Source organism: Geotrypetes seraphini, chromosome 19 (genome assembly GCF_902459505.1).
Source record: "Geotrypetes seraphini chromosome 19, aGeoSer1.1, whole genome shotgun sequence".
Classification (NCBI taxonomy): domain Eukaryota; kingdom Metazoa; phylum Chordata; class Amphibia; order Gymnophiona; family Dermophiidae; genus Geotrypetes; species Geotrypetes seraphini.
This window is the reverse complement of record NC_047102.1, coordinates 39,441,011-39,456,004: the sequence shown is the minus strand read 5'-3', so window position 1 is coordinate 39,456,004 and position 14,994 is coordinate 39,441,011. Positions and strand designations below refer to the sequence as shown.

At 41.0% G+C, this 14,994-nt stretch overlaps 1 protein-coding gene across 2 annotated transcripts in view; it reads right to left on the bottom strand.

Moving 5' to 3' along the window:
• Positions 1-14,994, bottom strand: part of PTDSS2 (phosphatidylserine synthase 2) — a 170,583-nt gene that overhangs the window by 117,885 nt on the left and 37,704 nt on the right. For both annotated transcript variants that reach the window (XM_033928021.1, XM_033928020.1), the window contains exons 4-8: positions 9,252-9,319; positions 6,274-6,408; positions 5,361-5,411; positions 3,572-3,685; positions 1,953-2,071 (exon numbers count right to left, since the gene is read on the bottom strand). In XM_033928021.1, coding sequence (XP_033783912.1) covers positions 1,953-2,071; positions 3,572-3,685; positions 5,361-5,411; positions 6,274-6,408; positions 9,252-9,319 — 487 coding nt within the window. The remainder of the gene's footprint in view (positions 1-1,952; positions 2,072-3,571; positions 3,686-5,360; positions 5,412-6,273; positions 6,409-9,251; positions 9,320-14,994) is intronic.

Genomic DNA, 14,994 nt, shown 5'->3' with positions numbered 1-14,994 from the left:
CTTTGATAACAATCAAACACTTGAAAAGTATATGCGATTTTATTACATTGAGATTTTCCATGAATTGTTCAGGGATTCCCAGGAACAGGGTTTGGCTGGGAAGATCATTATCATTTATAGTTTTACGTTTTCAGACGTAGCAACACAAAAATGAAGTGCAAGTTTTTACAGATACTTTTTTTTTTTTTTTACTCAAGGCAATTTTCAAGGCAAAAGTATGCACAAATACTTCCTCTAAAAGAGGTTCTCAACACTCAGTACATGTACCCCAGGGGGTACGTGCACTATTGTCAGGGGGTATGTGCAGCATGGTGCTGTAAGTCTCCCACCCTCCTGCTGCCGTTGCATAGCTTCCTTTTCCCACCATTATTTTCTCTCCCCAGCTCTCCCGGACTAGCAGTGGCAGCTCACTGTGCTTTTAACTTACACACACAGCAGCTGTTACTTTAGCAATTCCATCAGGCAGCCTCAAGGTCCTTGCTAGGTTGGTTTGCCTCCAATGATGCAACTTCCTCTTTCCTCAGAAGTGACTACCTTAGCAAAGACCCTGAGGTTGCCTGATGGAATCGGCTAGGTGTGCTGATCTAGGTTTTATTCTCCTGCAGGAAGCAGTTGCAATTCTATCGTTTAGTGGCAATGTTTGTTTCACACCAACAATTTTGATACAAGCTATACAATAGGGGTTCCTGAAACCAAGCTTAGTAGAACCAACCTGTCCAGTTTTTGCATACTGGTAGTTGAACACCATGGCAACGTAAGTCCTTTTTTTCATGCTTCGTTCACGTTTTTTTCCAGGGAACACACTTTATTGACTTAATTAAAATTATTTTGGTCACTTTTAATGCATTTTCATATGCACGTGTTGCCCAATGATGGTATGTGGCATATAGTTGGCAAAAATAAGCCACTATCTCAGTCTAGGCTATTTAAAAGCAATTGAGCTTTTTGACCTCCAGGCATTTTGCTCTCATAGTTTATGACTTCACATTGAGAAAATTTTATACAAGATATTGATGTGCCCCTTGTGAGTTGACGACTAATAATTAATTTTTTTTTTAAATTATTACTTGAAGAACTTTTGTGGTGATCAGAAATACAATGAGCATGAAAGTTTAGACACTGGCCAAAAAAGTATAACATTAAAACAAATATATTAGGACATATCTATCTTCACGTAATCTCTTCTTACTCAGCCTTTCAGTTGAGATGTTTGCTAGAAAACCCCTCCACTTTTACAAATTGCTTAAGACATTACACATTTAAATAATTGCCCATGGAGGAAGGAGTGGCCTAGTGGTTAGAACGACAGCTTCAGTATCCTGAGATTGTGGGTTCAAATGCCTGGGCAAGGCACTTAATCCCCCCCATTGCCCCAGGTACCCTAGAGTTCGAGCCCACCAGGACAGATAGGGAAATATGATAAAGTACCTGAATGTATATAAATAATCACATTTGATAAGGCCAGTTGATCATACCCTGATTATGACCTGGAGTCAAGTGGTCATGAACCTCTCCCCCCCCTCCCAATCCACCAGTGTTATTCAGCTCCTCCCATAAGACACTCCCATTTCCACACAAATGGCATAGGCAGGTGGCACAAGCTTTTGAGGACGAGAGCCTACTATCAGCAGCATCTGAGGTGATGGGACTCTGGTCCTTAAAAGCTCATGCCTCAATAAATTAGTCTATAAGGAGCTCTCTCTACCTTTGCCATTGTTGACAGATACCCCTTTGAAACTTTCAAAGGGATATCTGTCAACAATGGCAAAGGTAGCGAGAGCTCCTTATAGACCCACAGTCACTGTGCACTCAAATCTGGTTGAAGCTTCAAGGCAGGCAGCTTCCTTCTCTCACTAGGTTCAATGATGTCATTCTTTGCTCAGCTGAATTAAACTGAAAAATCTGTTTGCGTTTTGGTACTTCTGCTGTATAAGTTTTAGAAAGTACTATACCTATAGGTAGGAATATTCCAAAGTCCTTGCCATTTATAGGGTTTCATGGAAAGCCATTCCAAAGTCTTCATTCCACAGTAAATTCCTAAGCCATTGCACACCAGTACATCCATTATCCACTGAAAGGTAGATCAAAACTTCATGTGCAAAAAAACAAGTTAAATATGCATTAATCTTAAGAATGTCTTCATGGCCAGCAAGGAATATCGCAGCAATCTGCAATGATGGCTTTATCCCCTGGCTTCCCTTAAGTATGTGAACCATGCACATTCTCTTCCAACACAAGGCATCATTAACCTGAATTGGCATGTTAAAACAACTGATTACATAGAACAAGTAACTTATAGACAGGGCTGAGGTCTACTTATGTGCTTACAGGTAAACCAACCCTTGAGAATTTGCTACAGATTCATGTGCTCCTAGAAGTTATCTGAATATTTGATAACACTATTTACAGTAAAACAGATTAGCCCAGAGTTTTGAGTCTGTATAAAGGAAAGTGAATTTTAAAAAAATATGATATAAATTTGAATGCCCAATGGAACCACTAACCCTATTACCCCAAGAAACAACAAATACCGTATTTTTCGCTCCTTAAGACACACTTTTTTTCCCAAAAAAAGTGGGTGGAAATAAGGATGCATCTTATGAAGCAAATATACCCCCACCCCGGGCAGTACCTTTAAATTGTGGAGGTTGGTGGATGGCTGCCTGCTGATTATCAGGGCCCTCGGTGCACAAGCGCACTAATGCCTGGGCCCGCAACACTTTGAAAATAGCCAAGTTTTCAGATATTTTTGAAATGGTTGGAAAGAGCCCAGATCACGCAGGTGAATGGGAAAATAATTCCACAGCTCAGTAATTTTGAAAAGTTGAGACTTCCCTAATTTGCCAATGTAGGTAACCCCTTTCAGCGTAGGAAAGGACAATTTAAATTTTTGAATAGATCTGGTAATGTCAGATCTTATAATTCTTCTGGTGACTCAGACAGGCCGTGACCTGTTCGGGCCGCCGCGGGAGCGGACTGCTGGGCGGGATGGACCTATGGTCTGACCCGGCGGAGGCACTGCTTATGTTCTTATGTTCTTATTAAAGATAGAGCAGATCAAAGTTGTTCCTGCAGGCTCGCTTACAAAAGAAAGAACTGACTTGGGGCAGCAGAGATAAGGGAGAATGAGGTGGTGCTGAAAACTGTGATCAGTATCTCTTGCAATTGACTCACGGGAGCGGATGGAAGATCCTTGGTTCAGCATACCATCCCTATTGCACTGGAAGGGGCATTAGGCGCTATTCACATCAAAGGTAGGCACCAGAAATGTAGGCTTTGAAAACCCTGGCCCACATTTCTGGCACCTACCTTTGCTGGAAGCGTGATTCTGTAAACGGCACCATTGCATGATTGACATTTTAAATCAGCAGCTGCTTTTAAGGCGGATGCCGACAACGGCACAGTTTAGAGAATCTGGACCTTGGTCCTTATAATTTTATTCTTTTGAACACTAGAAAGAAATGAGCATTAAAAGGCCAATGACTGTGTAGTTAAGTTTGTTAACTTTTTCACATATTCTTCTTGCATTTAAAACTTAGATTTAAAGCATACAGTAATATCCAATACTTACATGATCCCACCAGCATTCACTGAAATTTGGCAGTTGATGTTCCAAGCTATATTCAAGAAATTCAAACATCACGCTAATGATCATACACATCCACCAATCCCGTATCATTAATGTCTTGAAATAAAAGTCAATAAAAGGAAGAGGAAGAAAATACAAAGAAACACTTAAAAACAAATTTTATGTTGCAACTATCATGTTCAATCAATTCAAGTGTCTGCACCAAGGATTATATAGTAGTCAGTAATGTATAACACAATTTTCATGACTCCATTTGTGTTTAAGAATTTTCATCTGTTGACTGAAGACTGCTAGCCAATCACATCTGGCTAATTATTAAGGGCTCCTTTTACTAAACGGCGGTAAAGGTTTCTACCATGGACCGGCGGGTTAGAATTCCTATGAGTAGCAGAGAATTTGAGCATTGGAGCATTTAATTCACCAGCCCGCGGTAGAAATCTCTACTGCTGTTTAGTAAAATCCATCATAAATTAGTAAATAATGTCCTTTTTTGTCAAGGTAGAATTTTAGTTAAGTTTTCGATTGCTGGTCCTTTCAGGATTGGATTATTGCAATATCATAAATGGGACTACCAATTTCTTGTCTACATTTCACTGCAAGTGGTACAAAATTCAGCAATTGTTGTTAGGATTCCTAGGTTTGAACATGTATCCTTATTGTGTGCAAAAAAAAAAAAAAAAGTACAAAGGAAAGAGAAAAGCCTCAACATAGCAAAACCACACACAGAATTAGAGGTGGACTAAGAACTTTCCTGCACATGAATGTAGAATATAAAGCACCGACAGATAAGACTCAACATGGGGCCATATTTCAGTGGATAACCACCTGCTTCAAGGGTCACCAAAACTCTGAACGTTCCTGCACACAAGTGTAAAATATAAAGCACTCGTATATTAGCAAAGCACAGACAGATAAAAGACTGACATGCAACTGTGTTTCGGCAGATAGCCACCTGCTTCAGGGGTCACCAATATGCTGTTGGATAATTATGTCAAAAGATGTCAAAGAGTAGAGTCTGCATCTGCTAGTACCCACAATATTCTAAAGAGAAAGGCAAGAAAACCAAAAACTGTCAGTGCTGCGAGTACTATCGGATGCAGACTCTGCTCTTTGACATCTTTTGAAGCAAGTGCTGAAACACAAGCGCTTTATATTTTACACTTGTGTGCAGGAAAGTTCTTGGTCCACCCCTACCTTCTGTGTGTTCTTCTCTTGTGTCCCTGAACCGGTTGTCCACAGAATACCATATGAAGATGTAGTTGATAGTCTATGTGAATCTGTATCCGAATGTCTCATGGTATTTACAAAATTGTTTTCAAGCTTATGTTCCACCAAGAAACTTACACTCTGCTCATACCCATGGATTGATAGTGCCCTTTTGAGTGGAACAAGCTGTCGCTGGCTCTTAAACAGCTTAAAATGCTTGGGTACCTGATTGTAAACCGCTTAGATAACCTTGATAGGCGGTATATAAAATCCTAATAAACTTGAAACTACTTTTAAGAAAGAGTTAAAACACCATTTGTTCTGTCAGATAAAATCATCCGAGTTAAATAATTCAAAAGGATGATTTAGGCAAGAATTCAAAACCAGATTTACATTTAATGTAGAAATCTCCCTAAACTGTATAGTTATGCTATGAACCTAAGTTTTCGGAGGAAAATGATTTTTTATACACTTTAATGAAACTGTAGGTCTCATGTTTTTCCAGCAAGAAAATTCAAAGCAGCTTACAAATCAGAAGATAAATACACAAACAAGCCTAGCTTACCTTTATGTACCAGCCAAGAAAATGAGCAGGAACAAACCCATCCATTTTGTCCTAGAATGCAAAAAAAAAATAAAGTGTGATTAGCCTCAAAAGCCAGGTGCTTGTTTATTATTTTAAAAAATAAAAAAGGGTTTTCCCCTTCCTCCACCATACACAAGTAACATAGCATCCAAAAAAATGTCAAGGCTTTTTTCATCTAGTCTGTATGAAATGGTAAACAAGCTGTTTGCACATGTTTTGAAACATTTTCAATGCATTTTTTTTAAATTCCTCGCTATTTTTAGCAATAAAAGCAGTCCAGATTAAGTCAACTAGATTTTATTTTTTAGTTGAAACTTTCTGTCTCCTAAAGTCAATGCAAATGAAGAAAACGGCATAGCTGTAACTGATTTGGTATAGGGGTAAGGGGAAGAGAAGGGTGTGTGTGGATTTTTAAGCAAAATAGCTTAAGAATTTACTCGAATATGAAGAGGTCACAGAGGCTGTTAGCAGATGAATGGGGGAAGCGAGTCAGTGTGACTGCTTACTAGAGCTGCCCGATTCGCCAATTCACATATTTTATGCTGAGCCTCTCACCTTCTGCTCAGTGAGGGAAACAATTAACCAGGGATACCTAAACTTCTAAACATATTAGCGATTCCCAACCTTTTACCTTGGGGGAAACCCTAAATATTTTTTCATACTCTGAAGGACCCTCAGTCTCTATGAACATATGTTTACAAAAACAGATTTTAGAATCTACATTTTTCTGAGGAATCCCTGAAGAGAGTTCAAGGAACCCAATTTGGGAATCACTGAACTAGATATGCATCCGCTTGATCAATTCAGCAAAGCACATATCTTTTGTACTGTCAGATATTACATTTCTTCTAAATGTTATAAAGAATGGCAGATTTATTTACTCAATTCTTACCCACAAATTGTGATATGGATCAGTCTCATTGTCTGGATCATATATAAGGCAATTTCCACCATAGTCTCTTTCTGGCAAGGCAACTCCTAGTTTTGGATCTATGAATTTCATGAAATGTCTCCCATCATGAACTGTCTGAAAAATAGAATTATTGAAAATAGTTACTTAGATGTTAAGACATGCAACAATATCTGAAGATAGGGCTTCAGGAGATTTGCTCAACTAACCAAATAAAACTACTACAAGAGTATCATCAGCATCAACCTGTTTACACCCGTGGACCGGCAGAAATAAAAGAATTATTTTATGGACCGGCAAACTACTAGGACTAAAATTTAAAAACCCCGTTTACGCCCCATCTCCGCAAACCATCTGATCCCATCTGTACAAGCCGCAATTATGATTTTATATTGAACGTATTTTATTAAAGTATAAAAAGAAACAATATTCTGAACAATTGTGTTTTTATAAATACAAATATACAGAGCACAGACCAACAAAACCCCTGTCTCCCCTCCCCTTCACATATATCCCCTCTACTATCAAGAAAACTGAACAAGCCAAGTGCAAAAAAATAATAAAAAAAAAATTCTGCGCACAAAATCTGCATGTTTATTTGGCAACATTTAAACAATATTTTTGCTAATTATCAGCCAGAATTTCAGTAAAATTCAGTATTTCAATTAAATTATACTAGAGAAAACAAAGAGCCAACATCTCTCACATCCCTGCTACCCCAGCCAGAATATCTATCTCCCTTGTCCCCTCAGCCAACATCTCTCTCACCCCTGTCCCCCCAGCCAGCATCCTTCACTCTCGCCCCACTGTCCTCAATCCAGCATTCCTGTCCACTAGCTCTACGATGCTGATCGCAGTCCCGACGAAAAAGAGGAAGCAACATCAAGTGTGGGACAGCGGTAGAAGGAAGCCTGCAGCCCCCAAACAGGCTGCTTGAAGATGTTGCCAGCAGCAATTCAGTCTGCAGCAAGGGATAGCTGACCCAACACCAAAATCTGCGCAGACCTCAGGTAATTCCTGCATCCCTGGGGAATTCTGTGCAAATTCTGCATTGTGCAGTAGCGCAGAATTACACCAGGAGTACGAGTGCTTCAAAAGATTCAAATGGACAAAATTAAAATTCAGACACATTATCTAGATTAAACAGGGTATACTATTGGATGCAAGTAATGATAATTTAAGATTCAGACTAAACCATACTAAGAAATTTATTGCTTTGGAATCATAGCTTTCAACCACACAATTTATGTAAATTGCACTGTTATACCACACAGTATGGCCCTCTTGTGAGGCTTACTTCCGGAACTGAATGCTATTTCATCTTATGGGTAGTTAGCTTTCCCCCTCCATGCCCCCAACTTCTTAAATTCTTAGTATATTTCCAAAATAATTCCCCCCCAACCAGCTTACTATAGAAAGAATACCCTAAAATTCACACATCTTACATAAATTATTTCTCCTTACTTTCTATTCTGGTCTAAGCTTCTGACATCTAACTTGAAAGTTAAATAGTTATACCTTAGCCTATCTTGCTTTTAAAGTACAATTTTTTTATCACATGCGCATTAAAAAAAAAATAAGACACATACCTCTAAATTCTGTTTATGCTGCCTAAATTGTATGTGTACAATTGTGCGAATAGTTGATGTATGTGCACAATTTAGTTGATAAATTAGGCTAATCAGTGCTGATAATTGGAAATTAACACCTCGTAATTGATGCTAATTGAGACTAAAAGATACATACACACACACTTCAGAAAGTGAATTTGAAAGGGGAAGATCGGGATTCTTAAAAGTTAGGCACATTGGGCTAGATTCACAAAGCAAACCGATCGTGTATCGATCGGTTTGCGACCCCGGCCCGATTCACTTACCTCTCTGCTGACCATCCTCTGATCCGCGCGTGCAAATGAGGGCAACGGCATGCAAAGTAGGCAGGGACACGATTCACTAAACAAAACCCTGCAACACCGACTGGGCTGGCCGATCAAAAAAAAGTAACAGCTGCTGAAAGCCCTTTGCGACTGACCTGCCTTCTGCCGCCCTGCTTTCTAACCTGTCAGCCCCGAACACGCCTGCCTACCACAACTCTCCCACCCTTTCCCTGCACTGGAGATTTCCAATGAACTTGTGGGGATGCAGAAACGAGCTTAATGCCGCCCTGCTCTGCCCTGATCTCTCCTGCCTACTCGCCCTGACTCTCCTGCTCTCTGTCGCCCTTCCGTGGTTTTAAAGTGGGACTGCATGCCGCAGTGCAGCACCAGCTTTAAACCCGCGGGCTCGCACTGAAGGAAGGAGGGAAGAGGCTGCCGCTGCCAGATAGGAGCAGGAGAGTCGGGCCCCGAACATGCCTGCCCTGGCTGCCTGTGCAAGCCTGTGGTTTTAACCCGAAGTGGGTTAAGCCCACGGGCTCGCAAAAGTTTAAAGTTAAAAAAAAAAAAAGGTCGCAGCTCAGACAGTTCTGAGCATGCGCACAGATCGGGCATGTGTGATCCGTGCAGGCAGATGGGGGCGTTCCTCCGATCACCCACCATCTGCATATTTTAAGTTCCTGAATTTGTCAGACCTGCCCGAATCGGAAACGGATTGTTCCAATTCGGGCAGGTTAGTGAATCTAGCCCATTGTTATAGAATATGGCTGATGTGCGCCTAACTTAGGTACAAGCATTTAGACCAGCTAAAACCAGGCCTAAACACCTGCACCCAAGTTATGCATCTCACACCAACCCTAATTGTGATTCTATAAAAAGGTATGTGCAGTGAGTTAAGCACCGTTCTAGTTTGTGCCATATAAAGAATATGGCTTATAGTGCTTACAATATCTAGTAATATTCTGCACATGCATTGTATGAAAAACAGCTGCACATCATTATCAAAAGAAAACTTTCTAAAATCTATTCCTAATGCTGGTTTTCAGGTAATACAGCACCAATGATTCATTTGAGATAAAAGTCTCACCTGAAAAAGTATGAAGATGAGGAACAGTTCGTACACAACACTGACACACAGCCAAAACCTCCAGTAAGCTATAAAGAAAGAATAAATATTCTAAAATACGATCAGTATAAAACATAAGCATTAGCAGACTGATTTCTGATTACTAAAGGAAATGCTGATCAGTTTAAGGTATATAGTAGAAGTACAAAATAAAGGAACCAAGTCTATAACATAATTTTTCACAATTTAATTAAAAATAAATTGTGTGCACAAAATTAAAAAAGATGCATTGGGTTCTAACCATCAAATTCTGCCAAGAGCCCATCCAAATTGTTCAGGTTGCTACATCTACACATCTTCTGGAATTGTTGACAGCAGAATCCCCAGAGTCCCAAAGCAGTATGAAAAATTGCAAGTCAACATAACATGCTCTTCTAAATCCATTCTAGGACCTAGGCCTGGATGCACTAAAATCGTCCTTAAAATCCAGTGGGTCCAGTGGGGCCAACAAGTTGTCCAATTTCAAATCGGCAATTGATGTTCAAACGTCTTTCCATGCAAATGAGTTTCATGGAGGTCTGCCGTAATCCCACCCCATCAGTCGTTGGAAAAGCAACTGACGTGCACAGAACTGGTAGGAAAGCCCAAACAACTCAGTTGCAAGGGAAGCCCTAAAACAGCCTCCTGCCGCTCAGCTGTCCAGGACAGGAAGATTATCTTTTTTAATGGGCACAGATGTATGTGTCTTAAACATGCACTATATCTATCCCCATTTAAAAAAAAAAAAAAAAAAAAAGTTGTGCTGCCACTCCCCATGAAGCCCACTTCCCCCCCCCAAAAAAAAAAAAAAAGGAGGAGGAGGATTCCCACTCCTTCCTACTTCGGCCACCCGAACTCCCCCCAACACACACATTCCCGACCCTACCCACACAGAGATCACACCAACCAGATCCCCTGTGATGATCGTTGGCAGGAGGGATGACCACTCCCTCCTGCCTTAGCCACATCCTGTACTTTATATAGAAGACAACAGCAGGAAGGATGCACAATCCCTCCTGCTTGCAGGCCCGCCTGTCCAAAATGGCAGGCTTTCTCCTTCTTAGTGCATTCTGGGATATGCTGGGAGGGTCTAAGGCTCTGATTGGCTCAGGTGTCTAAAGCCCCAGAGAGACTATAAGCACCTGAGCCAATCAGGGTCTTAGGCCCCTATCAGGGCATCCCAGAATGCACCAAGAAGGGAAAGGCTTGCCATTTTGGAGAGTCAGGCCTGCAGGTAGGAGGGACTGGGCAGCCTTCTTGCTGTCTTCTATATAAGGTATGGGGGCAGGGCAGGGGCATGGGGGAGGCCAAGGCAAGAGGGAGTGCGCATCCCTCCTGCCAATGATCTTTAAGGGATAGGGGAGGGACAGGAGCGTGGGGAGGGGTCCAGGTGGCTGCGATCTACAAGGGGGGCATCCCTCCAGCCCCTCTTTTCTTTCAGGACCCATCGTGGCAATATGGCAGACCTGTCGGCAATTTTGGGTTGTTTGCAGTCATCGCTAGATTTAGGACATCAATATTAATGACCTTGTTTAATACTAATGAGGTAATTTGCATGATAAGATCAGAGGCTGCAACGAATGCATGGAAAGCCCATGGTGATGGGTAAAATAAGGTCGATGCTAACCGATTCAGCTGGTTTAGCGATGATCATTAAGACGCACGGTGAGTTTAGTGCATCTGGGCCTAAGAAAGGTGCGAGACTACCAAAAGTATTTGAGGGCACTAGCTTTTCAAATGTTATTTTCAATTTTTGTTAAACCTAACTTTAGCAGCTTCTTCCAGTTTCATTTGGGCCTGCAGTTCAATTTCAAACCCTGTTGGTAGCAGGTTCTAAATACCTAGGATTCTTTCCCATTTTCTACCCACTGAGCAATATAGCAATAATTCACAGAATAAGACAGACCATTGCTGCTTCTGGAACCCAATACACCCTAAACAAATTTTTGAGTGCTGCTTTTCAACGCTTATGGTTTCCAACCAGGGGTTGTGAACATTGTCTAAGCAACATCTTAAGATAGGCTGAGCAGCAAGATTCAGATTCAAGAATTAAGCCCAAGTTTTATACACAGTAGAGGTAATTTCATAAAATTCATTTTCGTGCATACATGGCTAGTTATAAATTCCAACCAGCAAAAAGAGTATGTGCAATGGTGTGTACTTTGCCAGTAGGTGTTGTGACAGGGAAGCTCCTGTCACCAGTTTAAACCCGGTTTTAAACCCTGCCAGGAACTGCAAGAGAGAGACGTGCTGTGCAGAGCAGGAAGGAAACAGCTTGGAGTTTCCTTTCACAGTCCAGGGCTAAAGAACAGGCTGTCCTACAGGCCTCACGAATTAACAAACTTCTGGCTCCCAGGCAGAAGCTCAAGGGAGGAGAAAGGCTTCCAGAGCAGGGCTGGCCGGTAGCTGCCCCTGAAGGGAATTCCTATCCAGCCTCAGAGAGCGGGGAGTCCCTAATGGAGATAGAGATAGAGGTCTCTGAAGGAAGTGAAATGGAGTGCAGTCTGGCAGCCTGGGATCTCCTATCTAACTACAGTCAATAAGGTAATGAATGGAGGAGGGGAATGAAAGTTAACGTCTTTCTGTGCAGCGTTCTTTCTCCCTTAGGCAGGACTGTAAGAAAGTGTGAATGTGTCAATTAGAGCCCGAGAGATAGGCCTTGCAGAGAGAGTGAAGGAGGTGGGAACCCTAATTAACCTCCGAGAAAAGCCTGAACGGGAATTCAGTGACCTGACGTTACATAGCCCTGAATAGGGGAACTTTTGGGTGGAGACTTAAACCAGTCAGAAAAGGGTGGATGGTTCCCCAGCCCCTACCCCAGGAGCATAAGGGTAGTGGGGGCATTGTACTTCAGGTGGGTCAGGTGGGAAAAGCTTCCTGAAGTATCCACAGGCACAATTGGTGAAACTGAAGAAAAAAACGTTTTTGTTTATTTTTAGTTTATCTGCCTGAACAGCAGTCTGGACTCTCTTATAAAGGAGAAGCATTGCTGATGTATTATTTGTTTCAAGTCCACTCAGCCAAGATGGACTATTTGAGACCCAGTGCCTTGAACTGGGGATAATAAAAAGAAAAGTCTGAACTTTACAAAGTGAGCAGTGTATTGTATTTTCTAATGCAGTGATTCCCAACCTTGTCCTGGAGGAACACCAGGCCAATCGGGTTTTCAGGCTAGCCCTAATGAATATGCATGAGAGAGATTTGCATATGATGGAAGTGATAGGCATGCAAATTTGCTTCATGCATATTCATTAGGGCGAGCCTGAAAACCCAATTGGCCTGGTGTTCCTCCAGGACAGGGTTGGGAACCACTGCTCTAATGGGATTATCCAGCGGGAGTCCTCCAGGGAGCACTCCATCCTGCGCCTGGGGCGGGAGCCGGGTTGCCAGCGCTAGGCTTATCCCTGGCCTCGCCAGAGCGCACAGGGATAGAGTTTTGTGGAGCTCACTAGAGTTATGTAACAAGAACCTGCACAAATGATTAAATATTTTGGCACAGATGTTTATACCTACTTCAGGGGAAGTTTAAATGTGCATAAATGGAAGGTGGGCATGGCTTGTGCCACTTAATGCTGGTATTTTCTAAAGACAAAAAGATACCGGTTAAGTCTTTATATAACTGACTTAAAAACAGGGACCTGAAAAATGGTCTTAAACTAAAGTGCCCCCTTGTAAAAAATAACCCTTAGCATAGAGAGAGTCTAATGCCATCCTGCATAATTTTGTCATTTTTAGCTTACATAAAAAATGTAAGGAGCATCCCTAGCCTAACGGGGAAAAAAACAAGGTAAGATTGGTAGAAGAGTTATTTCTAGTAGATATCTACACCCAAGGGAGAAAAGGGCACCTATTTCAAATGTATATTATAGAGGCAACAGACATATGTGTCTTCATAAAATAGGCATCCAAAATCAGTTCAACGGCATGCATGTGCCAATGCGCACATTTACATCTGCTCCAAAGTTAGTGTAACTATGTACAGTTGCAATACATATCTGCTACACCCCCAATTATAGCCACAGAAGACCTACATGTTATTTTGTAGGCACACGTACGCCACACAATTTTATAAGAGCCTTTTTCCATAAGTAAAAATCAGTTTCACAGGTTTTTTGCTACAAGAAATGGGCAGTATTACTGCATGTTATTAGGACTTAACAGCTCTCCCAGCTCTTAATATGAGGCTCTGAATATGCACTGCATTTCCTACATGCAGCAGGTTCCTCATCGCTTCAATTTCATTGCTCAAGAGTTAAAGCAGCTCTTGGGGAGGTAGGAGAACCAGACTGAACTTTCCTGCTGCTGCCCATAAAAAAAACAACTGCTTTAGGGGACTAAATAATGCTTTTGCCACCGACAAACAGGACCAAGACAAGCACACAAGTGAGACTCGAGCTCAGGGCTGCTCATCTTTCTGCATTGTTGCTTGTTCAGAAGCAGCCTACACAACAGTCAGATAAGCCAGTGCGATTTCACCAAATAGCTAGTCAAAGTAAATGTATGATGTCTTATGCCATTGTTTTACATAAGATCTAGCAAAGCAGGCTTCAGAAGAGCCACAGTAGATATGATCTAATAAAATTTTAGTGGCTAGGAGCTTATTGGATGTCAGCCAATTTTGGCCACTGGAATAGCCATTCTGTTGTGGTCAAACCAAAGAGCTGGATTCTTTTCAGCCTGTTGAAGGCTCTCAGATGGATTCTAATGAGCCACTAAAAAGCACTATATTTTTTGTTACTATAGAAAGGCATTACCATATTAGAGACAACAACTTTGGCTTGGGAGTGCACGAGGATGGACAGGTAGGGCAGAGGCTCCGTATATACAGACATTAATGACTTAAACTACGAAAAGAAAAATTTTGTTTAAAGTGTGAAACGAAGGAAAATACAATGTGATGGCTTCAGGAAAACAAAATAAATCCGAAATGGGGGTTTCTAATACCGGCAGTGTTAAAAGATCTAAACCGGAGCCGGCAACACCGTCGAAATGTCCGTTGTCAAGAGAGAAAAGTGACATCGATTGCAATAAAAGATGAGAAAGGAAATATGCATAATCAAATTAGTAATATTTTAAATCAATTTTTGGTTTTTTACAAAGAGTTGTATTCTTCCGAGTCTTCTGTTGATAAAGTTCAAAAAGGTATAGAATTTTTAAGTCTTCTTGAGGGTCCAAAACTTCCTGATCATATAAAAAGAAGTTTAGAAGAACCTATATCATTAAAAGAATTAGAAACAGCATTGAAGTCTCTTAGAGTTGGATCCGCTCCAGGTGGGGATGGTTTTACTGTGGAATTCTATAAAACATTTCAAAATTCTTTATTGCCCTATTTACTAAATTTATATCAGTTTCAACTTAATAAAGGTTGTATAAAAAGTACTATGGCAGAATCTGTGGTGATTGTTTTGCCAAAGCCAAATAAAGATCCCACTAGGGTTTCAAATTACAGGCCAATATCATTAATTAATGTGGATGGAAAATTATTGGCTAAGGCTCTAGCATTAAGACTGGCAAAGGCTCTCCCTTACATAATTGATGTACCTCAAACGGGTTTCATTGCTAACTAACATTCTTCTAACAATACAAGACTGACGTTTCATACTTTAAATTTAACTAAAATGATGAATGAACCAGCTTTTGCCCTATCTTTAGATGCAGAAAAAGCTTTTGATAGGGTAGAATGGTCATTCATGTATCAGACTTTGGATTGGTTTGGTGTGGGTCC